The following is a 24,733-nucleotide window of genomic DNA, read 5'->3' as shown; positions in this document are numbered from 1 at the left end:
CCCGCAGCAGCACCCCGCTCCGCGGCCGGCCCCGAGCGCTCCGTGCACCTGAGCCAGGTGAGCTGCGGCTGCCAGGGCACTGCCACCGCTGTCAGGGCACTGCCACCGCTGCCAGGGCTTTACTGCCGCTGCCAGGGCATCGCTGAGGCTGCCAGGGCATTGCTGAGGCTGCCAGGGCACTGCGACCGCTGCCAGGGCACTGCCACCGCTGCCAGGGCACTGCCACCGCTGCCAGGGCACTGCCACCGCTGCCAGGTCATCGCCACCGCTGCCAGGGCATTGCTGCGACTGCCAGGGCACTGCCACTGCCGGGGCATTGCTGCCACTGCCAGGGCACTGCCGCGCCTGGGAAAAATGCTCCAGCGCTCCGTGCCAGCCGCAGAGACGGACAGACAGGCAAGGGAAGGATGTGGATCGGGGTGTCAGAGCGGCCAGGCTCCCAGGTAATTCCTCCAGGAATTCCCGTCACCTCCCCTTCGTGTTCACCTCCCAGAAATACTTGGGATGCAAAATAGTTTTTTTTTTTTTTCTCAAAACCCGAGGAGCCATTTTGCACCTCAGCGGATCTCAGGGGTTCGGGAATATTGCCGGGTTCCCGCAGGAAATCCAGCAGGATGGAGCGTGCCGTGCTGAGCTGCCCCCAGGACAGACCCTGCCCTTCGGGGCGCCAGGAGCGAGCTGCCAGGCTTGGGATTTGTGATGAAACATTGGTTTCGTGTCGCTAAGCAGCTCTAAAAGGCTGCGCTGTGCCTGGAGAGGGAGCTGGGCAGCAGGCACAGCGCTCCAGGGACCCCATGCACAGACAGATTAAAGCTCATCCGAAACCTGCTGCGAATTAAGCTGCTTTCTCTTCCTGCACTTTTCGAGCTCCTCTCTTATTATTCCCTCCCTTGAGTCGTGCTTTGTCTCAGCAAATCTGCTTCAACCTTTTTCCCACAGATCTTTCCTCAGCTCTTTATTATTTCTGGTTTCTGGAAATCTTGATTTCCACTTAACCCTTCATGCTCTTAAGATTACCGTGCATTTTTAATGTGTGTTATTGATGCATTTGTGACTTCTCTTTCAAAAAAGTAATTATATCTGCTAAAGTCCTTTTTCTAAATCATTGGGGATAATGTGGAATTAGGAAAGCTGGAAGCAGATCACTATACAATACCATATGGGCTGATCTATGAGAAAAAAAAAAGAGTATTCATTGACTTTTAAACTTTTTTTTGCCCCTACTAACTGATTGCTCTTATTTTCTATATCATCATACACGTTGTTGTCAATGATTTTACATCAAGCTGTACCCACTGGTAATTTTTCCATATTAAGCCAGCTATTCTCATAAATGAATTTTTAAAATTTTATTATTAATAATTAAGAAATATCCTCCAGGCTGTCTCCAGGATGGTATTTATGCTGACTGAGCTATGGATCTTTGCCCTCCTTTTTTTTCTGGCTGTTCCCCTGTTGATGCAAAATGCCCACTCTGTTCTTTTCCAGTGCCACCTTCAAAGACAATTCAAAGGTCAAGCATTCTACCATTAGCAAAATTGAATTTTGATTAATCTGGACAGAATGTCCTGAGCCTAAAACACCTCTAGTCCCTACTAGATTTGGGGGTTTTTCCTATTCTCACCCACATTTATGCTAAAAGGCAATTTCATTTTAAGTAAACAATCAAGAGTAGCCTTTTCTCAGGAAAGAATTCTCATCAGTGATTATCTAAACTCTCTGCATTATCTGTTATTTCCCATTTTTAGCTTTTGGATAACAGAAGAGCAATGAGAGGAACTGAGTTTTTCATCACTTACACTTTCCAGCCTGTGAAGAAATTCACAGCAAGCTCAGAAATGCAAAGGCTCAGTGCCAAGATCCCCTTGAGTCCAAGAGGGTCGGAACTTCATCTAAAATGCTTCCAGATTTAAAAAAAAATCCATTTATATTCTGTTACTGATCTGTCATCTTAGACCTTCTTGTTAATTTATAGGCTGGAGTTTAAACGAGGAGGGGAGAAGCTTAAAAGAAAACGTAGTTACCAGCTGAGCTTTGCTGATCAGATTTAGCAGCTTGAAAGCCAATTAATTTTCTGTCCAAACCTCCTGCAGTAAAACTGGAAAGCAGATAGGGGTGGGATGGGTGCCAGGTGGGTTTCAGGAGGAGCTCACTCCTCAGGCAGAGCAGGAAGGAGCCCTTAGTGTCAGACCAGAAGAGAAAAGCTCTTTTGTTTCTCCCAATAAATGCTGAAGTCCATAAGGGAGGCAATCAGCAGGTGGATGAGTTTTAGTCAAATAGGAAAGCGATAAATTTTTATTTTTAATGGTTTAAAAGGAGAATAGTGTGCAATGAGTGTGTTCATATATTAAGATACTGAGTGGAACCCTAAAGAGCAGCCAGCAGAAAAGTGCTCTGTATCTGTGACCAGCACAGTTATGGAAAGTTCCCTTTAAATAAGGAGATGTAAATGTATGCCTGATTTCCATTTTCATTTTCAATTACAATTTCCAATGTATGAAGTATTTCCATTACTGAAATATTATTTAACTTCACAAGAGGAGAGGCTGACTTATTTTCAGTGGATGTTTTAAACTTTCTGAATTCACCATTTCAAGCCTAAACTCTATAAAATAGATATTTAATTCATTTTACTTACTGTTTCTATATATATATATATCCTCACCTGAATTTGTGCAGAAAACGAGAAGCTTTGTTGCTCTTAGTAATTAAAAAAAATGTAATAATTATAACCACACTGTTCATAAGCTCACCTAGGTTACTATGGCCATACTCACTGACCTTATTCCCCAAATTCTAAATTCCTCTTATTATCCCAGAGATCCCCCTCTATGAAAGGTTATTAATTGGAGTGACAACCAACTGTATAAGAAATCACTGTAAAAAACCAAAAGTTATTATTCTAAAAATATGTCTTGGATGGAACTGCACTAAGCCATCCTTCATTGTTTTAAAAGTGGAGTTTTACTCATTTTTGTTGGATTTTATGAAGTTTTCAAATAGAGCAAACTGCTGCAACAGGAACACTTGATTCCCCATGGGAAAAACCTTATCAAATTGTTGTATCCCACAATCTAAGTTCTGACACTTAATAATAGTTGGATATATTGGCCACATAAATGGAGATAATCCAAACCCAGAGGCTCTAAAAAGGCTGCACGATTTCCCCAAGCACAAAGAGCTCAGATGCAGTAACAGGCAGATGCTGCTCAGTAACCAGATTTGTGTAACTTTTCTTTGTTATTCATAAAGAACTGCAGGTAAATGTCTGAGTTCAGGCCCTTGGCAGACGTCATTGTGAAACTCCGGGTTGTGTCATCACCAGAGATGAGGATTTCAGAAACACCCAGCACAATATTTTAGAAAATGTCACTTCTGACATCTTCTCCTTTTCTCCCATATTTCTCTGTACAAACAGAGAAGCGTGAGAGTGTCAGGGAAAAAACAGGAGACTGCTAAATATGATGGCAGAGCAGTGGTGAGACTTTGGAAAGCCTTCAAATGCTAAAGATGCAGATAGGCACCTTATGGGATTTTCCAAAATTCCTAAGCGGGTAAGGCGCTTACACCATGCTTAGGCACTACGAAAATCCTGCTAAGGACATATCTGCATCTTTAGGCATCTAAATCTCACCCTACATGTCCAGTTCCTCTCATTCTTTGCTTTAAATCGTGTCGCTGTGACACGTAGCACGTCTGGCTTTGAGCTCAGGAAAGGGGGAAAGGAGGGTGGATTAGGGCTGAGAGGATTTGAAGAGGAAATCACTGCACACTGCTGGGCTAGAGATGGGAATATATCTTGCTGCAGCACTTCTCTTTATTACATAAGCCCCACACTTTGTACAAGTGATCCTTTGTACATTCCATGTGTCATCTTTTCTTTTTTTTTAAACAGAGTAAAGTGACAAGAAAGAAAAAGGGCTCAGTGTTCTCAGAAAAAGTGAGTATCAACAAACAACACTCATGTAGCCAAATAAAATAACATAAATCATGGTAGCATTATCTATTTAATTATTGACATCAACAGCAAAGCTTTGATTATGTTTTATATCAACATGACCTTGAAATGTAACACACATTACCCTATCACAATGCTTTTGAAATTAAGACTTTATACTTTCTCAAAGTTCTTTATAGAGCTCTCTTATTTCTAAGCTGATCTTTTCAGCCTGTTTACATTCTGAGGCAAAATGGAAATAAGATTGCAAGTATATTCTACTGAGATTTTAGCACGAAAACATTTTTTAAAGTAGAAAGGAAAAAAAAATACCATAGCCAGAAAATAGTTAACATGGAATCATCTGAGGTTATTTTCCACTTACATCATCAATTTCTATATTTCACAGAAATGTTTTTGCTATGTTTAATGTGTTAACAAGGCTTAATGCCTTAATCTCTTGAGTCACAGGATTTAAAACAGGTATTCAGAATTTTTTTTATTAACTACCACTACACTATTATTTAAACACTAAGTAGCTGCTTAACTTGAAGTTTCCTGAACTGACAGAAACATTTATCCAAGAAACAGACATCACAACACTCATCACAGTTTGTTTTCATACACAAACACAACTGTGGCTCTGCATTTCTGCAACAAACTCCATTTAGCTTTGCAGACTGTTGGCAATGACAGTGAATCTCTGTTTCAGCTTCTCCCTTTTCTCCTTTAAGTGCTTTTCTATGGCCCTGGCTTCTTTTAGGATCTCATCAAGCTCCTGAACATAAGAAGAATCCAACTCTATTCTTTCACTAAAGTGAAGAAATCTGTGGTTAAAATCAATGTAATGCCATTCACTTTCTCACTACTTTTATGTTTTTCTTAAAAATGTGTTGTCTACCAAGACCCAGTATCTGACCAAATTAATCCTCTGCTGTAATAAAAACCACCATTTTTCTTTCAAGATCTGTTTGACAGTTTTCAGTGTTAATTTCCCTAAACTGCAGCCACCCATCCATCTTACCTAGAGAATTTTAAAATTGCTGTGCAAATAGCACAAAGTTAACTTGCCTTATAGTGTCAGCATATTTTGATAACAAGTCGTTAATTTCTTTGCTGATCTCTGTTAAGAGAGAAAAAGATAATTTCATTTAAACATTTGGCTGAATCTCAAGATGAAATTAGGTCATTCCATACTTACTTCCACTATATTTACTACATCACCATTTAAAACCTCTTCCAGTGGTTCAGTCTTGAAAAGGGACTGCGAGTCCTCAGAAGGAGCCAAATCTGTTTTGTCAGGCAGTGGAGGATTTTCTGAAGCTTCATTCTAACAACAGAGCACATTAGGAAAAATACAGTGCTGGGAAAACCCCTTTGCACAGAGTTCAGCTGAGAGAAAGAAGAGCTTTAAAAAGACTTTGAGGGTGTTGTTGGAGAAAATGCAAGTGGGTTAACAGCATCGTGAGCATCTTGGGGAGTGGGTGGAAGTACCAGACTGAGATCTCTGTGTATATATATACATTTATTTATATATACACACTTATTTATATCTATATACTGATATATGTAGTGTATATATATCTCAGTAAAAGCACTTCAGATGCTCTCTCTCTAGAAGTTCTACATAAATATGTCCCAGTGCTTACCCAATTTTGCTGGGCTTCAAGCCCTCAGAGAAACTACGGTTTCCCCACACAAAAACGGTAATTTCTGTTGCCCTAAACCTCTCTAAAATTCCATGGATCTCTGTTCCTTCAACCCAGAGGAGGACATGGGATGGGGGTCCTCCCTCACACAGCACAACTCACCTCTATCTTTTTGCTTTTATTTCTGCTTTTCTCTGCTTTTTGCGAGTTGCTCGCCATGGCTGCCTCACGAAAAGCACGAGGCGTTTGCTGAGGAGAACGCTGAAATAAAAACCTGTAAAACCTGCAGCCTCTGCAAGGGCGCTCCTCTCACGGGGGAGGCAGCGCCTCAAAAAGGGCTGGAATGGCGGGGAGTCCCGGGCCGGCCTGAAATCGATATCAGAGGGGGTTTAATTCGATATCAGAGAGGATTTAATTCGATATCAGAGGGGTTTTAACCTTTCTGATCCCCGCAGAGCCTGAGGGCACCGAGGCGGCCAGGACGCCCCGGCCCCGCCGCTTCCCCTTCAGGAGGGCGGGCAATGGCCGTGAGGGGCCGCGACTGTGAGGACGAAGGAAAAGGGACAAAGGACGAGAAATAAGGGACGAAAAACAAGGGACAGGACACAAGGGAGAGGCACAAGGGACACCAGTTCCCCTCAGGGCTGGTGGCATCCCCGGTGTCACCCTCGGTGGAGAAGCCTGACCTTTAGACCCTGAGGGCCAAGGCAGCGGCTCCGACCCTGACCTTTAGATCAGTGACAGCTTTGAACAGTTCCTCAAACCTTTCCGTCAAATTTCACCTTCTAAGCAAAATCCGATGGATCTGCCTCAAAAAAACGAGCCAGAAATGAGCGCAATTGGAGCGACCAGGCACTAAAATGAGTAAAGACGCAAAAATGAGTAACAGCACTAAGATGAGTAACAGCACTAAAATGAGTAAAAACACTAAAAGGCATGAAAACACTAAAATGAGTAACACTGAAATGAGTAACACTGAAATGAATAACACTAAAATGAGTTACACCACCGCAACACAGGGGTGCCAAGACCATATTTTCTTTCTTTTGCTAATGAGCGGAGAATAAAACTGCATATTTCCCAAGGCTGTGTGTCTTGGTAGGTGAATCGTGTCTTTGTTCGCTACAGTGAAATAATTTATTGCAAGATGGGAATTTATGATAATGTTGTGCTATATTATGTGATTTACGTTATGATATATTAAGTTATGGTAGGTAATGTTATGTAAAGTTTGCCTCTGACTTGTCTGGGTTTTTTTTTTCCTTTTTTTCTTTCTTTTCTTTATTTTTCTATTTTCTGTTTTGAAGAGAGGAAAGGACCTCAATCTCACGTACATCATCCACAGAGGAAAATAAAATATCAGCATGAGAAATCAAACTCCTGAAGGAACAAGAACTAAATACTTCCTCAAAATAGAAACAACTTTTAATAAGCGACCATAGCCCACTTCATTTAATTATCAGATATCCCATAGATAATTGTGTTATTAGCATTACTATCAAAACATTCAGAAACAGATATGACAGAACATGTTAGGGAAATATTCTTGAGATGTTTACTTAATTGTGTCATCATAATAGCTTTTATTAACAGACGATCTGAAGTAAAACAAATTAGACATCTGAATTTTCATTTCCATTTTCTTATAGATATGGTAGTCTATAAATAAAACTCAGACTGAAAGTAAAACATTAATACATTTAAGAGAAAATTGTCTAAGGGGAGAGAGTTCACTCTTACTGGAGTTCCAGTTCCTTTAAAACTGGAGCAAAATTATCTAAGCCATTACTCTAAAAGTAGTTGCAGTTCCTCTTGATTGGAGATATTAAATTTCAGGAGAAATGAAAAGTCTAAACTGTACCACAAAAGCCATTGTTCCAGTTAGATCTGGTCCTGAAAAATGCAAATATGTGCATAAAGGATAAGGAAATGCCTTTTATTCAATGTGTTCAGTGAACTAATTAAATTTTAAGGCTCTCCAAAGCTGACATGAAAGACCAAGTCCTCCTTGTATGGAATATCAATTGGCCAAAAGGATTAGTGCCAACAGCTAATACAAAATAAAAAATTATCTGAATGTATATTTAAACTTAAATTATAAATTATTAGCACAGTATTAATTTTTGAAAAATGTTTTTGGCTAAACCAGCCAAAATCCAGGGTTATTAGTAAAAAAGGCAGGGGTTTTTTTTTATCTTCACCATTTCACGTAAAGCTGAAAGCTGTGCTTTTAACCTCAAAACCACCTCCTCATGTTTATCACAGATATTAAAGCATTCCTATGAACTTTGGGGCTTTTTTTTACCTCCAAGAGCCCCCAAAGGCATGTGAACAGCTGAGACAATGTCTTGGGGACTTGGGTTTGGGTTTGACGTGGGGATTTGGGGTGTTTTTATCATCCTCACAACTTGGGGCTCCTCGATTTATGCAGGGCTGAGTGCCCTAACCTCTGACCAGTGCAGAAACAGCAAATCCAGGCAGGGAGGTGTAAATAACCGCGGTGATTTTATGATGCTCGTACCCCCTTTTGTCTGTTCAGCCCAGAAATCAGTTTTGCACCTTTCAGGTTGGTCCTGAGAGCAAAGGGGGAAGAAGAAGCGCAGTTTGTTTGCAGACACTGCGCTCACTCCTCCACTCTGTGGACAGACAGACAGCAGGACAGAGCTCTCTTTTGGTTTTAGTTAGTTTTTAGCTAGCTGAGGCAGAGAAGTTCCCTGGATTGTGTTTTTTTCTTTTTCTTTAGATGAATTTAAACCAGAAGAGCACCAGCAGCTCTCACCTCTAGCCCACCAGGCCGGGCCTGGGCTGCAGCATTTCCAACACCAGGACTGATCAGAGACTGATAAGAGATTGATAAGAGACTGAGTGAGCCGAGCTACAGCCCACGGATGGACTTCCTGAGTTTGTCATCTCTTCAGAGCACCAAAAAGTTATATCGTTTAATATTGTTCATTTTATGTGCTAGTGAATGCTTTGCCTGTTGAATAACCAGGTTTTCCCCACTTTTCTCCAAAGAAATCTTCTTCCCAAACCAGTTAGAAGAAAGGACGCTTAAATTTGCTTTCTAGATAAAATAATTTTAAAATATTTCTCCCAAATTTGCCCTAAGCCAAGATACTGGGAAATTATTCATTCCCAAGTTTTGCACCTTAGAAGAAAGGACGCTTAAATTTGCTTTCTAGATAAAACCACTTTAGAGGTTTTCTCCCAAATTTGCCCTAAGCCAAGATATTGGGAAATTACTCATTCCCAGGTTTTGCACCTTAGAAGAAAGGACGCTTAAATTTGCTTTCTAGATAAAATAATTTTAAAATATTTCTCCCAAATTTGCCCTAAGCCAAGATACTGGGAAATTATTCATTCCCAAGTTTTGCACCTTAGAAGAAAGGACGCTTAAATTTGCTTTCTAGATAAAACCACTTTAGAGGTTTTCTCCCAAATTTGCCCTAAGCCAAGATATTGGGAAATTACTCATTCCCAGGTTTTGCACCTTAGAAGAAAGGACGCTTAAATTTGCTTTCTAGATAAAATAATTTTAAAAGTTTTCTCCCAAATTCGCCCTAAGCCAAGATACTGGGAAATTATTCATTCCCAAGTTTTGCACCTTAGAAGAAAGGACGCTTAAATTTGCTTTCTAGATAAAACCACTTTAGAGGTTTTCTCCCAAATTTGCCCTAAGCCAAGATATTGGGAAATTATTCATTCCCAAGTTTTGCACCTTAGAAGAAAGGACGCTTAAATTTGCTTTCTACATAAAATAATTTTAAAAGTTTTCTCCCAAATTCGCCCTAAGCCAAGATACTGGGAAATTATTCATTCCCAAGTTTTGCACCTTAGAAGAAAGGACGCTTAAATTTGCTTTCTAGATAAAACCACTTTAGAGGTTTTCTCCCAAATTTGCCCTAAGCCAAGATATTGGGAAATTACTCATTCCCAGGTTTTGCACCTTAGAAGAAAGGACGCTTAAATTTGCTTTCTACATAAAATAATTTTAAAAGTTTTCTCCCAAATTCGCCCTGAGCCAAGATATTGGGAAATTATTCATTCCCAACCTTGCTGCCCTGGTTTTTAGGGCTGTGCCATCCCTGCAGTTGCGGTTTCTCCCCAGAGGCAGCGGGATGCGGGACGGGGCGTTCTCCCAGCGCAGGAGCTGAGCTCCCTGAACTCCTCCCATGCAGCCGGGTTTGCCACGGCAGATTTCTCCGCCCTCGCCAGCATTCCCGGGCACTGCTGCCACCAGCAGTGGAGGACCGGCAGCGCGGAGATCCCATCCCAAAGCGGCTGTTCCCGCAGGGAGCCGGGCTGCCCCGGGCAGCACCTCCATCAGAATGCTGGAGCAGCAGGACGAGCCCGCTGACATCAGCGTGACACCGAGCGGGACAAAGCCACCCTCGGAACCCCAGATTTGCATAAGGCTCCGGCTCCTGCAGCGAGGAGGGGAAATGCCGTGCGAGAAATGCGGACGTAGGCGCAGACCTTGGGAAAACGTCCCCATTTCGGCCGCCCCAGCCGCTATAAAACCCCTCCCGGCGGCGTTACGGCTCCGCTGCCTTCCCTCGGGTGCGGCATCCCCGGTGGCAGCGGGGACCCGAGCCGGGGTGGCCGTGGCACAGCTCCGGTCCTGAGCCGGGCAGCTCCGCAGCGGCGCTTGCCCCGGCTCCCATCCCGAGGAGCCAGAAAGGAGCACCGAGAGACAGAAAGGAGCACCGAGAGCCAGAAAGGAGCACCGAGGGAAAAAAAAAGGAGCACCGAGGAGACAGAAAGGACTCTCGAAGAGCCAGAAAGGAGCACCGAGAGCCAGAAAGGAGCACCGAGGAGACAGAAAGGAGCACCGAGGAGACAGAAAGGAGCACCGAGGAGACAGAAAGGAGCACCAAGAAGCCAGAAAGGAGCACCGAGGAGACAGAAAGGAGCACCGAGGAGACAGAAAGGAGCACCGAGGAGACAGAAAGGAGCACCAAGAAGCCAGAAAGGGCCACAGAGGAAACGGAAAGGAGCACCGAGGAGCTAGAAAGGACCACCGAGAGCCACCTCTGCTCCCGCCCCGCATCCTGCACTTCTCCCGGCTCACATCGCCCGGCTGCAGCTCCCGAGGAGCCCAGAAAGAACTCCTGAAGAGCCAGAAAGGACCACCGAGGAGACAGAAAGGACCACCGAAGAGCTAGAAAGGACTCCCGAAGAGGCAGAAAGGACCACCGAGAGCCACCTCTGCTCCCGCCCGGCATCCTGAGCTTGCCCCGGCTCCCATCGCCCGGGTGCAGCTCCCGGAGGACCAGAAAGAAGAACCGAGAGCCAGAAAGGAGCACCAAGAAGCCAGAAAGGACTCCTGAGGAGCCAGAAAGGAGCGCCGAGGAGCTAGAAAGGAGCACCGAGAGCCACCTCTGCTCCCGCCCCGCATCCTACGCTTCTCCCGGCTCCCATCGCCCGGCTGCAGATCCCGCAGAACCAGAAAGGAGCACCGAGAGCCACCGCCCTGCACCCTGCCCTTCTCCCGGCTCTCATCGCTCTGCTGCACTTCCCGAAAAGCCAGAAAGGAGCCCCGAGGAGACAGAAGGGAGCCCCGAAGAGGCAGACAGGACCCCCGAAGCCGCCTCTGCCCCCAGCCCGGAGCCTGCGCCTCCCCCGCTCCCTCCGCCGCTGCTCCCGGCCCGCATCCCTGCGGCTCATCGGGGTGAGTCGTTCCAGGCCGAGGCAGCAGCTCCTTTGAGCTTCTGCCCTTCCTTTCAAACGCTAAAAGGTCTAAAAACGGTCCTCGGTAAAAGGTCTAATAGCCATCTTTTGCTGTTTTGATGATCCTGGAGGTCTTTTCCAACCTTTTTGATTCTGTGATCCAGGGAAGAAGCACAGTCATTTTGTTGTACCCATTAAACCAAGGGCCACTTTTTCCTTTAGTCCTGTGTCAAAGGTTCTGCCTCTGCTTGCCCCTGGGCTTTGGGTACCAGAGGACTTTGAGGTTTATGTGCTGAGGGTGAGACGTGCAGGGTTGGCTGTTGTGATATCTCGTTTCCAAGGCATGGCTGTGCATGTTTGCAAACAGAGATGCTGCTGGGAGCCTGCTGTCTCTTCTGCACAGCTACAACTACATTAAAAACATATGAAATACAACGAGAAAATCTCTTTGTATTTCATATGTTTTTAATGTATATTTCTCAAATACATTCCTTAAAGTGCTTTGTTACAGGGACTAAGAAAACCACGGTGATTCCCACCCTAATCCCTCTGGGTGTGCGTGTTTACTTATGTTTATATTGCTCACTTTTTGTATAAAAGGTCATTTTCAACTGGTGAGAAAGCTTTAGAGCAAGCTGGGTATTTTGATTGCACAATTGCAAGAGTCAGATCTCTCCATTGTTCACCTGGTTTTAAGACATTTATTATCTTTAGTGCAAGGGATGACCTTTCTAGGGGCTGTCAGAATGGGTTCTAACTTTTGGGTATTTTAGAAGCTTTTCTAGAGGGAACCTGGTAAGATCAGTGTGTGCAGACTTAGTTTTTATCCCTTTATGGAGTAAGAAGCATCAAGCTTAACTCTGATTCCTCTCCCTGTGCTGTGGGCAGGGTGAAGATGAGTGCTGAAGAGATTCTGGTGCGTGCAGTAGAACTTGGACAAAATTTCTGCCTCTATTTTGACGGTAATTAGAGCATTTAGTAACCTTTTCTGTTGGAATACTGATTTAACACAATTCCTTTGTCAGTCTGATTTCACTTCACTTCCCCCACAAACTTCAGTTTTAAGTGTTGTTAGCCAAGTAGCTGAGTCAGGGGAACACTTGATGCTTGTACAAAAAATTCTGGGAAAGGACACAGAAGCGTTGGAATACTGGCAATGGACTTGGAGTGAGTGAGTAATTTCTGATCTTGTGGAAAAAGTCAGTTAGGAAACAGTTTCTTCTTTAAAAGCAATTTGTAATGAGTTCTTCTTGTCCTTTTGCTCACTTGAAGCACTGATCAAAACCAAAAATTTGCATGCAATTATTCCTCAGTTTTAGGCTTAGAGTGACCTTGTCACCTTTAAATAACCCTAAAAAGGCATTTTGCATACCTCTGGTTTGGTGGTGACTCCAGTTCTCAAATGACTGGGCTTTCATTTGTTTTGCTCAGATAAACCCTGTCTGTAGTGACAGCAGCTCAGCCTTGGTGGCACTGGGCTGTGGGAACACGTGGGTGGCTGCCTGGGCACAGAGCGACTCCTTTTGTGGGGGCAGAGCTTAATGTTGTTTTTCTTTCCTTTTTTTCACTGCTCACTTGGAACCAAGACGACGATGGTAAGCTGAGAACTCGGCTTTTATGATTTTATTACTCATTTCATACCTGCTAATCCAGAGAGGACAAGTTTCACACTGAGAGTGGCTGCAAAAATAAAACCAGAGCTACAGCTTGGTTTTATTTTTTATTTATACTTGTGATGCTGATGTTGCTTTAATTATTCTTAGGACACAGGGTTGTGGCTTCCCTGACAGCACCTTTCAATGCACTTTAATTCTTGGGCAAAAGGGGACTGATGCTTCTCAATTCTCATTAAAAACACAGCGGCTTTTCTTGCTTGTATACATAAATTTTTGTTATAAATATATTTCTGCTTATATAAATACATTTCAGATTCTGGGAAATCTGCTTCAAGCAGAGGTGTGAAAGATGATGTGTTTGATGTCATTCTGAGAACTCCTTTCACGTGACATCCGTAATGATTCCAGGACTAAGCTGGCAGCAAACTGGCAGGATCTGAGGAGACAACAGCTCAAATATGAAGAGTTTTGCTTTATTTTCCCTGCAGAGCTGGAGTGTGACGCCCTGTGCAAGGACAAGACTCTGCACCGAGTGCTGAGGAACGTGAACAGCCAACTGCTGGTGGTGCGCCCCGACCTCAACGTGGCAGCCTTTGAGAACGTGACAGACCAGGAGATGCAGTCTGGTAATTCCCAAACAGACAGAAACCATCACCACCTTTATCCTGAAGTGGTTTTGTTCTTTGTAATCAAAGCCCAGTGATGGGACTGAGAATAATGACTTCAAACTTCATTTGCGAGAAGAAAACTAAGCTGGGAGTGAAATTTTGTGTCTTGGCATTGGTGATGGATGAGATTTCTGGGTTAGACCAAAGCCTGCAGGATGCCACATGCAGGAAAAGGGCTGTTAAGATTTTTGCTTGGCTCTGGTCACGAAATTTATAATTCCTCCCTTTTTCTTATGCTGGATTACAAAAAAATCACTTTAAAATTCAAACAATGTATTGGCACTAAAAGGTTTTACTTTCTTCTAATATTAGCTATAAACTTAGTTTTGGCTTTGACTTCTTGGGGTGCTTCAGCAATTTATTTACAGCTCTATTTATTGCCCATATTTATTTCTGGATCACCTGCATCCAGCCATGCTCTGATTTACAGAAAGCCACTTCCACATGCCAGTCTCAGTTCCTGCATGCTCCCAGAAGGGTCTGACCCCTCCCCACACTGCCTGGTGGCCTTGCTGCACCCTGGTTATTGCCTGATTGCATAAAGCACAACCAGAAGCCATAAAAATTCAAGTCCTGGCTCTTCTGTCAGGAAAAATATCCTGGTGAGACAGCCAGAGCTGCCAGGGGAATGGTAAAACATCCCTGGCTGCAGTTGTGCAGCTCCCTCGGAGCAGGTTTTCAACAATAACCCATTTATTTCCAGGCAAAGGGATGCATTTCAGCATTCACTGCTACAAAACCACCACGCCCTTAGCTGGGTTGCCCGTGGCCTTCAGCGTGCAAGTGGAAAACAAGAATTATTACATGTGTTGTGAGAGGGAACGTGGAGAAATGATCGTGAGGTTCAAGGTAAGGCTCTGCTTCCCCCTCCTCATCTGTACAAATCCAACAGGCAGAATTAACCAGAGCTGGAATAAAACTGGTCAGGGCTCGTGCTGGGATTAACCTGCTCCCTTTTTCCTTCCTCAGGAGGGAGAAGTTCCCAAAGAAATTCCTGGTGAAAGCAACATCATCTTTTTCCAAAAGACATTTACATCCTGCTCCTCCACGGCATTTAAGTTTGAATACTCAATGGAAAAAGGAATGTTCTTGGCCTTTGAGGAAGAAGGCTATTTGAGGAAATTAATCCTTAAGAAACTGTCCAAAGATGAAGTGGATGAAACCATGAAGATCAGTGTATGTGCGTTCAGTCAGAATAAAAATCACAACCTATGATGGAACACTTCAAGTTTTAAAACAGTTTGCTTTTTTTTTATAAAAGAAACTTTAGTCTGTCTTTATCTAAAAGTAGTCAGTTTAATGTTTTAACTACTGTCAGTACTTATTAAAAAAATAAATGCAAGTTTTTGCCAAAAGGCCAAGCATGCTTTCCAGTCAGACAGAAGAGAATTACACACTCACGAATGTGCATGTCAAGATAGTCCTGCAGAATCTGACCCTAAAATCTTTAATGCCTGTTGACCCAACAGCTTTTGAATTAGGTTTGGACTTTTGCATTGCCACACCCCTCAGATGATGAATTTCTCACCCGAGCAGCTTAAACACATCCAGCTGCATCCTGTGTGAGGAAACCTCTGACACTTTCCATGAGAGACCCTCAGCCTGCCCCAGGGACTTACCCATGACTCACATCTGCATGCCCCTCCTCCCCCTGGGACAAAAACACATGCAGGCATTTAAACCAGACCACAACACCATCAAAAAACTGGCCAGCTACCTGCTTTGGCTAATAAATAAAATTCCCAATCTGCATTAAAAAGAAAAAATAAATCAGAAAGTCTTGTGGAATGCAAAGAGTGACTTGGTTGTTCTGGTCATTGCAGAGTCACTGATGGTAACACAAATTCTCTTCCTCTCACTACTAACAGTGCCACAGAAGTACCATGAGAGTGTGGAAAGAATTTTCTACTCCTTGGCAATGTGAAAGACAGACAGGATGAAGAAGGAAGTTAAAAACCACAATCTCAGTTCCCCCCTAAAAAATCCCTTAAGAAACAGAACATTCCCTCAGCCTCCTCTTCGTTGTCTTCTCTGTCACACAGGGCAGCACAGACCAGAGTATTTAGAAAATAAAACTCAAAAAAGTGTTGCAGATGAACATAAAAACCTTCAAAGCTGAACGTTCCTATAGTCAAATTGAAAATATTTTTATTCTACACCAATCCTTGTTGTGTTTTCTAAGGGACATTAATTATCCTTGTGTTAAGTCAAGTCTAAGTCACCCCTAAGTATTAATTCATACAAATATTCTTCATTTTATGAAGTAAGGCAGAGCAGACCTATCTACAGAGAAAACCTTTCAGGCAACCCAAAAGCAGTAAAAATGGTTCAGAAGCACACACAAAATTTCTGTAAATCCTTTATTGCATGGATTAAGAAAAAAAGTATTCCCTTTTCTACATCAGCTCCCAGGGTCCCAAGAGTTACAGGGTCTGCCTTACACACTGATGTCAGAAGCAGCAGTTCAGTTTTTCACAAGCCAAGCTTGTTTTACAGAACAGGAAACCAACCAACAGTTAGAAAAGCACTCATTAAAGCTGGTATTACAAGGAGAGTTCCCTTTAGCTATGCAGGTCTGCCACTGGTGTAACTCATTCATCCCAATTCACAGCGCAGCTTGAATCCACTCACCCTCACTGGGCATCTTCCACTTCAATCTGCATTTAAACCTGGTTTTTTTCTCTCTATATTCTAAACTAGCTCTGAGCTCCCTGCGGGCTCCCTGGGGACCCTTGGCCGTTCCTTTGTGGTGCAGGATGTTGCTCACAAGCTGATGAAGCAGAGGCAGCAGAGGACAATCGTGTGTGTCGGGGCTGGGGCTCCTCAGAGGCTCCAGAGCATGGCCACAGCCTTGCAGATGCCCACGTCGTGGTAGTTGAAGTGGCAGAGGCCAGCGAAGGTCAGGGCAGACAGGATGTACAGCCCCGTGTTGGCCACTTTAATGGGGACATCTCCGTGCACATAATCAGTGATTACCTGGCCCAGACCCCTAAACGAGAGAGAAAAGCTCAGATCAGCAAAGCTCACTCACTGAAATCTGTCCCTTTGTGTCCCCCTTCTGCCAACTCGCTTTTCTCGCCCTGCTGCCATCAGCCTTTCCTGAAGAATGCTCAGTTCCCACACAGAAAGAGGAAGAATCTATTTCAAAACCAAAACAAAACCTTCCAGAATCTATCAAAAATACAGCGATTGGCTCAGAGTTTTCTTGAGGAAAACAAGTGCTGACCACAGCTCTCCAAACAGAATCCTTGGAATCTGCCTTCTTGTCTGATTTCCAAGGACTGGAAAAGAGGAAAACCAAGGAAATATCTGGGACCAGCTGTTGTCATAGAGACACAGAAGGTTCCTGGGTACTCATTTAGATTAGAAGAGTGGCAACCAAAGAAATTAGCATATTTTCAGTTTTTTCCACATCTAGAAGTGAACTTCTGTCCGGATTTGAACTATCCAGCAACACGAGACACACGGATGCTTGTTTTGGGAAAAAGCTCCCAGTCAGAGCAAGGAAAGTGCAAGAATCCCTGGCACAAAATCCTAAGGGCAAAACTGAGGCTTAAGAAAACCTGACACCCCCAAAGTACCCCGAAAATCTGCTTTATCCTTGTGGCAAGGAACTCCCAAACCAGGATCACCTCAGGAAGGTGGATGCTGCCAGCCTGGCCAAGCGTGTAGCTGGATCCACTCCTAATTAGCCCTGTCCCTGCTCTCATTAAGGATCACAGCAGAACAACACTGAGCAAACATCCATCCAGGAGAAAAGGAAATAATCATCCAGGTCTCCTTGGTGGAATATTTGCTGTGAGCTCTTTACTACGCAGAACCTCATCACCACTGAGATGTACAAAGCCAGTGCATGGAGCTTTAGAGGCAGAATATTTTTATATAATTTTTATACAGATCTCTTCCTTCTGTTTACACAACACTGGTTCTTCCACGGGCTAAAAACATCCAGGATTCTACACTTCCAGGGGCAAGGAAGGTTAAGATACTACAGAGATTTTATGGATTATTTTTCCGACTGGCAGAACAGCGAGGGAAAGGAAGAGCAAAGTACAACCACGGAAAATGGAGACCAAGGACTTTTCCCAGCGGTTTCACACTAGAGCAGGGTGAGGTCTGGACGTGCTTTGCTGCGAGCTGAGCCCTGCTGTGCTTACCAGTGGCCGTGCAGGGTGAGGGCTGCAGCCAGGGAATAGTCCACGGCCGGTCCGGGGCACAGGTAGGCTGCGGGGAGCAGCCCCAGCAGCAGCACACTGACCGCTCGCTCCCCGGTCCAGTGCAGAGATGCAGCCTTGGAACCGCCTGCAAGGAGAGACATTCTCAGGGAAAAGCCTCTCCGCCGAGGGCTGGAGGGATGGCTTTGAAAGCTGGGGTTTGCAAACCAAAACCCTGCATGGGCAATGCTTGGGAACACAACAGGAGCATCAACCCAGGCTGAGGCCACCAAGAGCTGACCCTGTGAAATTATCAACGCGACGCCCCCGAAGTGCTCAGCTAACACACAGACATCCATCCACCTGAACCAAAATGCAAATGTTTTCCTTCCTTTTGGCACGCAGAAAAGAAATTTAGAAAGTGACAAGATAAGGAAAGCAAAGGATCTGAAGTTTGGACTTGGGCAAAGTGCAAACTGAATGCTATTAACTATTCTATTAATTAGTAGAAGTGCTGCTGAAGGTCAGGGCTCACACACTCCTCACAGCCTGAGGCACCACAAGTGCACCATCATTTATCACAAATAACATCTCTGCACAGTTACTGCCCTATCTATAACGCTCAGTACCTCACAGCTTTTCCCTTAAATCAATGGGCATTTAGGATTATTTTTTCCTTTGCTGGTAACACCCATAACCATACATCACCCAACAAGAAAACCACTGCACCATAAATCTCTTCTATTTGTTACAGCTGCCACTTAAAACCTCCTAGAGTGGCCCAAAAAAATTATAGACTCAGCCTGGTTTGGGATGGGAGGGACCTTAAAGCTCATCTTGTTTTTAAGTCCTTGTGTGGCCTTCAGGTACCACCTCCATCACCTCTGTCCTTTATCCTTGCACCGCTGCTGGTGCCTTGAAGGACTAAGCCAAAACCTGCTCCTTTACAGCCCATTCTTGACTGAACCACAGAATATTCAGAAGTTGGAACAGACCTGAAGGATCACCTAACCCATGGGTAGGTAGGATGCCTTGAGCTAGACCCGGGCGCTCGGGTTCAGCAGTTCCAGGGATGGAAAAGGATCCTGATCCCGGGAAAACGAGACCCCCGCCCACACACACGGACAGACAGACAGACAGACAGACAGACGGGGCCGTACCGTGTCCCTGGCGGGGCGGGCCGTGGCTGTCGCGGGCCGGAGCGCAGCGGGCGGCGGCGGCACCGAGCGCGGCGGGGCGGCGGAGCAGGGCCGAGCCGAGCAGAGCTGCGGGACAGCGGGGCGTGAGAAGCCCGCACCCTGCGGGGCCCCGGAGCCACCGGGATCCCGCACCCTCCGGGGCTCCTGAGCCACCAGGATCCCGCACCCTCCGGGGCTCCTGAGCCACCAGGATCCCGCACCCTCCGGGGCCCCTGAGCCACCAGGATCCCGCACCCTCCGGGGCCCCGGAGCCACCGGGATCCCGCACCCTCCGGGGCCCCGGAGCCACCAGGATCCCACACCCTCCGGGGCTCCTGAGCCACCGGGGTCCCGCACCCTCCGGGGTCCCGCATCCTCCGGAATCCCGCACTCCCCGGGGTCCCGCACCATCCAAGGGTCCCGCAGCCTCCGGAACCCCGCAGCCTCCGAGATCCCGCATCCTCCAGCGTTCCGGAGCCACCAGGATCCCACACTCTCCGGGGTCCCGCAGCCACCAGGGTCCCGCATCATCCGAGGGTCCCGCAGCCTCCGGAACGCAGCACCCTCCGGGCTCCCGCACCTTCGGGATCCCGCATGACCCGAGGGGCCCGCACCCCCCGTGGTCCTTCACCCCCCGGGATCCCGCACCCCCCGTGGTCCTTCACCCCCCGGGATCCCGCACCCTCCGGGGTCCCGCACCCCCGGGGTCCCGCACCCCCGGGGTCCCGCTCCCGCAGCCCCGGCCCCGCTCACCCAGGGCGGCCCCGCGGGGCCGCGGCCGCAGCAGCGCCAGCGCCATGTCCGCTCCAAGGGCACCGCGCCCGGACACGGAAGCGCTGCCGAGCTTCCGCCGCCGCTTCCGCCGCCGGGGCAGCGGCCCCGAGCTCCGCCGGGCGCCGCAGCGGCCGTGAGCCGCCAGAGAGAGCCGTGGATGGGTTAGGGAAGGAATCCTCCGCTGTGAGGGCGGGCAGGCCCTGGCACGGCTGCCCGGAGGAGCTGTGGCTGCCCCATCCCTGGAAGCGCCCAAGGGCAGGCTGGAGCAGCCTGGTGGAAGGTGTGGTGCTCAGGGAACTGCAATGTCTCTAAGTTCCCTTCCAGCCCGTTCTGTAACTCTATAATTCTGTTAAACCCCGCAGCAGACCCAGGTGCTCCTGCCCTGTGCGTTCACACCTTGGTACACACCTTGAACACCTCTGTGAACATCCTATTTTTCTTTCCACTTGAAGGGAAAAAAATAACAGCAATCAGGGCTTGGAGTGAAGATTTAGGGCCACTGTAGCACTGCTTTGTGCTCGTCCAGGACACAACAATCACGCCACACATCCCCAGTGCCCTGATTTCATCTGCAAGTGTGGTCAAGCAGAAACAAACAGCACAGGGAGAACACAGGCACCACCCAGACTCTGCCTGTGCTCTGTGCCCGGGCTCTGCTCCAGAACAATGACAAAAGCATCAAACACATCTGGATTTATTTATTTTATTAAAAGGCTTGGCTGTTCGCTGCAGGGAGAACGGCCTGGTACCAGTTTCTCCAGTGACACTGGGCAGAGCAGAGACAGGACACAACACCCACCGAGGCCCCTCTGTCAGCACAAATGGTTTCAGCATCCCCATGGAGAAGGAAGGAACGTAGACACGGTGGAGCAGGCTCTGCACAGGAGTCTAAACCAGGCAAACTGGTGGCTTTTTTCACATTAGAGAAGTCACTGCCCCTTCAGCTGGAATGGGAGTATTCCCCCAGCTCCCCTCCGTGTCCAGCTGACCCTGTGCTTGCCCCCACAGCTCTGCTTTTGGTGGATGAGAAGACAATACTGCTGTGGGGGTTACAGTGACATTTCCCCTGTTACCAGCTTGATTTATCAGCCCGTCCTCTCTCCTACTGGCCATTGTTTTGGTGAGCCAAAGAGCAATCTGTTCAAACACAATTTAAGGAAAAAAACAACCTGATCAGAGCCCAGCTGGCAGGAGGAGCCCGCCTGTGGGCCAGGGAGGTGCTGTCCTGCAGTGCTGCCCAGGCTCGCTGCTCCCTGTGGGCTGGCAGCGCGTGTAAACCAGTGCAGGAGCAGTGGGGCAGTGCTGAGTGACACAGACCTGCCTCTGTGCTCCCCTGCCGCTCTGAGCTGCACCCCAGACCCCTCAGTCCTCATCAGAGCTGTCCTCAGATTTCTCATCGCCGGCCACCTTCCAGTTCTTCCTCTTGCTCCTCTTCTCCGGCACCTCGCTCGGCCTCTCGGGCACGGAGTTGTGCCGCTTCTTTCTCTTCCTTGGGGGCCGTTTCTCCTTTTTCCCCTCGGATTCAGTGTCCTCAGAGCTGCTGGTGCTGGAGCTGCTTGCATGGCAAAAGTCACTCTCCTGCCCAGAAGAAGAGGTAGGTTCCTTGGCAGGCACTTTCCTGGGCTTTTTCTTGCGCTTGTGTTTTCCTTTCCGGGTGCTTGGAGTCTCCTCTCCTGAGCCCTCGCTCTCCCCCCGGGAGGAATCTGTGGAACTCCTCTCCTGCTCCTTTTTCTTTTTCTTCCTCTTTTTGTGTGAGCGCTTTTTTTGCTTCTTCTTGTGGGATTTCTTGGTTTTTTTCCTTTTGTGGGACTCGCGGGCTGTTTGCTTCCCCAGGTGGGATCTCTTCTTCCCATTGACAGCATTTTGCTCATCTCCTTCCTGCTGATCACTGGAAAAAGAACAGCAGGAGGTGAACTGAAAGCCACTGAGTGATGAAACTCATTTATATCCAATCTGTGAGCCTGAAAAATATTGATGATTCTGCTGGGTGTAGGTTAAAAATAATTAATTCTGTCTTAAAATCTTGTTTTTCCACTCTCCAGGATACTACAAGAATTTATTTACTTCCCAGACTTGCAGATTTTGGTAACTCCAGCTAAACCTGAATATCTTAATTACTACAAAAGATTCTCCTAAGATTCACACCAAATTAATGGATTTGAGTTTTTTAAGAGTATGGATTTGCATTCAGGACTGATCTGTATTCAAAATTCAAAATTCAGTCTGTAAAATTCCCTGCAGAACTTGTCAGAAGGCAGATTCTGGATCCATGAGTGTCTGCCTTACCTGTCTGTGTCAAATTCTTCAGGGTACAACTCTTTGTATCCACTGTGCCCCCACCTGTAAGAAAGCAGAACCACCCATTAAAAACAGACAACGTGTTTGAGGACAAAAAAGGAATTTTGAAAAGGCAGAGCCACAGAATGAATCAGAATTTAGACAGGAAGGAAGGAAATAGGACTGGTGTTATTTAAATCCACCTTATGTTCTCAAACCACAACTGATTTCATTAAATCTAACCCTGGACTTGTGTTTCCTGAGATATTTTTTTTAACCTTATTGGGCAGAGTAATAAATATTAAGCTTAGGGCTGGGCTTTTGGTGCTTAGTGTGGCTTAGAAACTCCACAGATGAGCTCAAATGGGTTATTCTGTGACATGGCAGAAGTTTGTACATGTTATTCATTCTCAAAACGAGCTGGAGCTCTATTTCATCCCAGCACACACCACACAGAAAACGTGTCATTTTTTGGTACAGGGCTCCAAACCACAATGAATTCCCCCCACAGACCTGTCTGGCATGTTGGCTTCACATTCATACAGCTTTTTATTCCAGGATCTGGCCCTGAGGAGATCATCTTCCACCAGGTCAAGGAGCTGCGGGTTCCTGGATTTCCAGTCTGCCCTGTGCCCCTCCTCGTCGAAGCCGTCGCTGCGCATGCGGCTGCTGCGGAGAGGGAACAGCTCCTTCAGGGGGGAAACACCTCCAGAGCCCCCCAGAGCCCCCTCAGTCACCCGGGACCTCCAACACGTCACACTGAACACCCTGAGATCAGGCTTAAGCAGAGGCTTGACCTCTTTCCAGGGAGTTTTTAAGGAGAAAATGAATGTTTCTGTGGTGTGTCTCACCTGGAGGTGTCTGACAGCATCCTGCTCTGCCTTTTCCAGTAAGTCTCTTCTGTCTGCTTCTCCCACTCCCTTATTTTCCACATCTCTGTCTCTTCCTGAAGCTGAAAGCCATAAAAAGGGAAGCTACTTTAACATCAGGGAAAATTCACAGTCACGCAGCACCAGCCTCAACACTCCTGCTAAGGGAACTCACAGCCACCTTTCCTACCATGCCCAAAAAAAAGGATTATTTACACATATCTGTATCCAAAAGAGAACTTCCTGGTGGCGGTTAGACCTGCTGAATTATGATTCATGAAATAAGTTTGCTGAACTTAATGGAGTTGCTTAACCTCGCACTAAAATCCTGCTTGTGCACGCAGAGTTCAAATTGTTTCATGCAATTAAAAGCACACAGCGCAGCAAATAAAACAAAACAAAACAAAACCCATTGAGGATTTGCTACTTTTTAAGCAAACACAGCCATACTCCCTCACCGGGGCGACAAACGGAGTGAAACCGAAACTCGGGGGAAACCGGAACGGCGTTAAACCAAAAGGAGGGGGCCGATTTTACCGAACTCCTCGGATTTCTGCCCAAAGCTCCCGCTGTCTCCTGCGGGATCAGCGGCGGGGCTCGAAGCCTGCCCCGCATCACCGGGACACCGGGGACACCACCGGAATGTCCCGTACACCGAGATGTCCCTGCAGCCTGGGGCTGTCCCCGCACACTAGGATGTCCCTCACGGTGTCCCCACAGCCTGGAGTGTACCAGGACCACCACCGGGATGTCCCCGCACATCGGGCTGTCCCTCACAGTGTCCCCACAGCCCGGGCTGTCCCTCACGGTGTCCCCGGACACCGGGATGTCCCTCACGGTATCCCGCACCCCGGGCTGTCCCTCACAGTGTCCCCACAGCCCGGGATGTCCCTCACGGTATCCCGCACCCCGGGCTGTCCCTCACAGTGTCCCCACAGCCCGGGGTGTCCCTCACGGTGTCCCCACAGCCCGGGCTGTCCCTCACGGTGTCCCTGCACACCGGGGTGTCCCTCACGGTGTCCCCACAGCCCGGGGTGTCCCTCACGGTGTCCCCACAGCCCGGGCTGTCCCTCACGGTGTCCCTGCACACCGGGGTGTCCCTCACGGTGTCCCCACAGCCCGGGATGTCCCTCACGGTGTCCCCGCACATCGGGGTGTCCCTCACGGTGTCCCCACAGCTCGGGATGTCCCTCACAGTGTCCCCGCACATCGGGCTGTCCCTCACGCTGTCCCCGCACCCCGGGCTGTCCCTCACGGTGTCCCCCACAGCCCGGGATGTTCGTCACGGTACCCCCGCACCCCGGGCTGTCCCTCACGCTGTCCCCGCAGCCCGGCGCGCCCCGCTCGGCCCCGCAGGCCCCGCTCGGCGCGGGCCTCACCTTGTTGTGCGCTCCGGTGTGGCGGATGACGTTGCGCAGCAGCACCTTCCCCACGGGCACGCGGGACATGCTGCGGGCGCTGCGGCGGGCGGCCCCGGGCGCGGTGCCGGTGCCGGTGCCGGGGCGGGCGCGGTTGGCGGCGGGGCCGGGCCGGGCCGGGCCGGGCCGGGCGGGGGACGCGGAAACGCGCGGGGCCGCGCGCGCGCCGCTTCCGGCGCCGTCTCCGGGGCAACGGCGCCGCCATGGCCGTGAGGGCCGTGAGGGCCGCGGGCTCCGGGCGGCCGGGACGGAGCCGAACCGCCCCGGTACCACCCCGGTACTGCCCCGGTACCACCCCGGTACTGCCCCGGTACCGCCCCGGTATCACCCGGCCCGACACCGCATCCAGCCCCCCGCGGCTCGGACCGGCCTAGGCCCCGCTGCCCGACACCGCCATGGGCCCGGGACAGCAAGTGGCTGCTCTGAAGAAATCCTCTTTTGGGGAAAAAATACCGCAGACGAACGCAAAAATTCCCAGAAGCACTGTGGTTGGTAATGCTGGAAACGATGTAACTCGTTAATA

At 47.7% G+C, this 24,733-nt stretch overlaps 4 protein-coding genes across 5 annotated transcripts; 1 reads left to right on the top strand and 3 right to left on the bottom strand.

Moving 5' to 3' along the window:
- The first annotated feature begins 212 nt into the window (after positions 1 to 212).
- Positions 213 to 16,462, top strand: IL18 (interleukin 18). Of its 2 annotated transcripts, XM_064397978.1 has the most exons (7): positions 213 to 443; positions 3,896 to 3,940; positions 12,145 to 12,218; positions 12,843 to 12,851; positions 13,361 to 13,498; positions 14,244 to 14,389; positions 14,510 to 16,462. In XM_064397978.1, the coding sequence occupies exons 3-7, from the start codon at positions 12,152 to 12,154 to the stop codon at positions 14,753 to 14,755; spliced, it is 606 nt and encodes a 201-aa protein (XP_064254048.1). In that variant the 5' UTR covers positions 213 to 443; positions 3,896 to 3,940; positions 12,145 to 12,151; the 3' UTR covers positions 14,756 to 16,462. The 2 variants fall into 2 exon arrangements, with proteins under 2 accessions (XP_064254048.1, XP_064254049.1); XM_064397979.1 differs by lacking the exons at positions 213 to 443; positions 3,896 to 3,940 and adding an exon at positions 10,926 to 11,257.
- Positions 3,989 to 6,291, bottom strand: TEX12 (testis expressed 12). The gene is made up of 5 exons (XM_064397981.1): positions 6,273 to 6,291; positions 5,749 to 5,847; positions 5,162 to 5,267; positions 5,009 to 5,060; positions 3,989 to 4,749 (listed from the first exon to the last, which is right to left on the bottom strand). The coding sequence occupies exons 2-5, from the start codon at positions 5,803 to 5,805 to the stop codon at positions 4,605 to 4,607; spliced, it is 360 nt and encodes a 119-aa protein (XP_064254051.1). The 5' UTR covers positions 5,806 to 5,847; positions 6,273 to 6,291; the 3' UTR covers positions 3,989 to 4,604.
- Positions 15,887 to 19,778, bottom strand: SDHD (succinate dehydrogenase complex subunit D). The gene is made up of 4 exons (XM_064397980.1): positions 19,626 to 19,778; positions 18,855 to 18,959; positions 17,698 to 17,842; positions 15,887 to 16,529 (listed from the first exon to the last, which is right to left on the bottom strand). The coding sequence occupies exons 1-4, from the start codon at positions 19,669 to 19,671 to the stop codon at positions 16,364 to 16,366; spliced, it is 462 nt and encodes a 153-aa protein (XP_064254050.1). The 5' UTR covers positions 19,672 to 19,778; the 3' UTR covers positions 15,887 to 16,363.
- Positions 19,779 to 20,335: 557 nt separating this feature from the next.
- On the bottom strand, positions 20,336 to 24,348 carry NKAPD1 (NKAP domain containing 1). Its single transcript, XM_064397958.1, has 5 exons — positions 24,172 to 24,348; positions 22,775 to 22,875; positions 22,437 to 22,592; positions 21,933 to 21,986; positions 20,336 to 21,534 (listed from the first exon to the last, which is right to left on the bottom strand). The coding sequence occupies exons 1-5, from the start codon at positions 24,238 to 24,240 to the stop codon at positions 21,009 to 21,011; spliced, it is 906 nt and encodes a 301-aa protein (XP_064254028.1). The 5' UTR covers positions 24,241 to 24,348; the 3' UTR covers positions 20,336 to 21,008.
- Positions 24,349 to 24,733: the final 385 nt, after the last annotated feature.

The sequence above is a fragment of the Passer domesticus genome, chromosome 23 (genome assembly GCF_036417665.1).
Source record: "Passer domesticus isolate bPasDom1 chromosome 23, bPasDom1.hap1, whole genome shotgun sequence".
Lineage (NCBI taxonomy): Eukaryota > Metazoa > Chordata > Aves > Passeriformes > Passeridae > Passer > Passer domesticus.
Note: the sequence above shows the minus strand (reverse complement) of the source record. Positions and strands in the feature narration are given on the sequence as shown.

Excerpts from the sequence above, each read along its gene's own strand:
- TEX12 (XM_064397981.1), bottom strand. The coding sequence starts at position 5,805 with ATGGCGAGCAACTCGCAAAAAGCAGAGAAAAGCAGAAATAAAAGCAAA. Across the intron at positions 5,268-5,748 it reads ATAAAAGCAAAAAGATAGAG|AATGAAGCTTCAGAAAATCC; the intron begins GTGAGTTGTGCT and ends CTCTGTTGTTAG. Across the intron at positions 5,061-5,161 it reads ACTGGAAGAGGTTTTAAATG|AGATCAGCAAAGAAATTAAC; the intron begins GTGATGTAGTAA and ends CTCTCTTAACAG.
- IL18 (XM_064397978.1), top strand. The coding sequence starts at position 12,152 with ATGAGTGCTGAAGAGATTCTGGTGCGTGCAGTAGAACTTGGACAAAAT. Across the intron at positions 13,499-14,243 it reads AGACCAGGAGATGCAGTCTG|GCAAAGGGATGCATTTCAGC; the intron begins GTAATTCCCAAA and ends ATTTATTTCCAG. Across the intron at positions 14,390-14,509 it reads AAATGATCGTGAGGTTCAAG|GAGGGAGAAGTTCCCAAAGA; the intron begins GTAAGGCTCTGC and ends TTCCTTCCTCAG.
- SDHD (XM_064397980.1), bottom strand. The coding sequence starts at position 19,671 with ATGGCGCTGGCGCTGCTGCGGCCGCGGCCCCGCGGGGCCGCCCTGG. Across the intron at positions 17,843-18,854 it reads CCCGCCCCGCCAGGGACACG|GCGGTTCCAAGGCTGCATCT; the intron begins GTACGGCCCCGT and ends CTCTCCTTGCAG. Across the intron at positions 16,530-17,697 it reads CTCACCCTGCACGGCCACTG|GGGTCTGGGCCAGGTAATCA; the intron begins GTAAGCACAGCA and ends TCTCTCGTTTAG.
- NKAPD1 (XM_064397958.1), bottom strand. The coding sequence starts at position 24,240 with ATGTCCCGCGTGCCCGTGGGGAAGGTGCTGCTGCGCAACGTCATCCGC. Across the intron at positions 22,876-24,171 it reads ACACCGGAGCGCACAACAAG|CTTCAGGAAGAGACAGAGAT; the intron begins GTGAGGCCCGCG and ends TATGGCTTTCAG. Across the intron at positions 21,987-22,436 it reads GAAGCCAACATGCCAGACAG|GTGGGGGCACAGTGGATACA; the intron begins GTCTGTGGGGGG and ends GCTTTCTTACAG.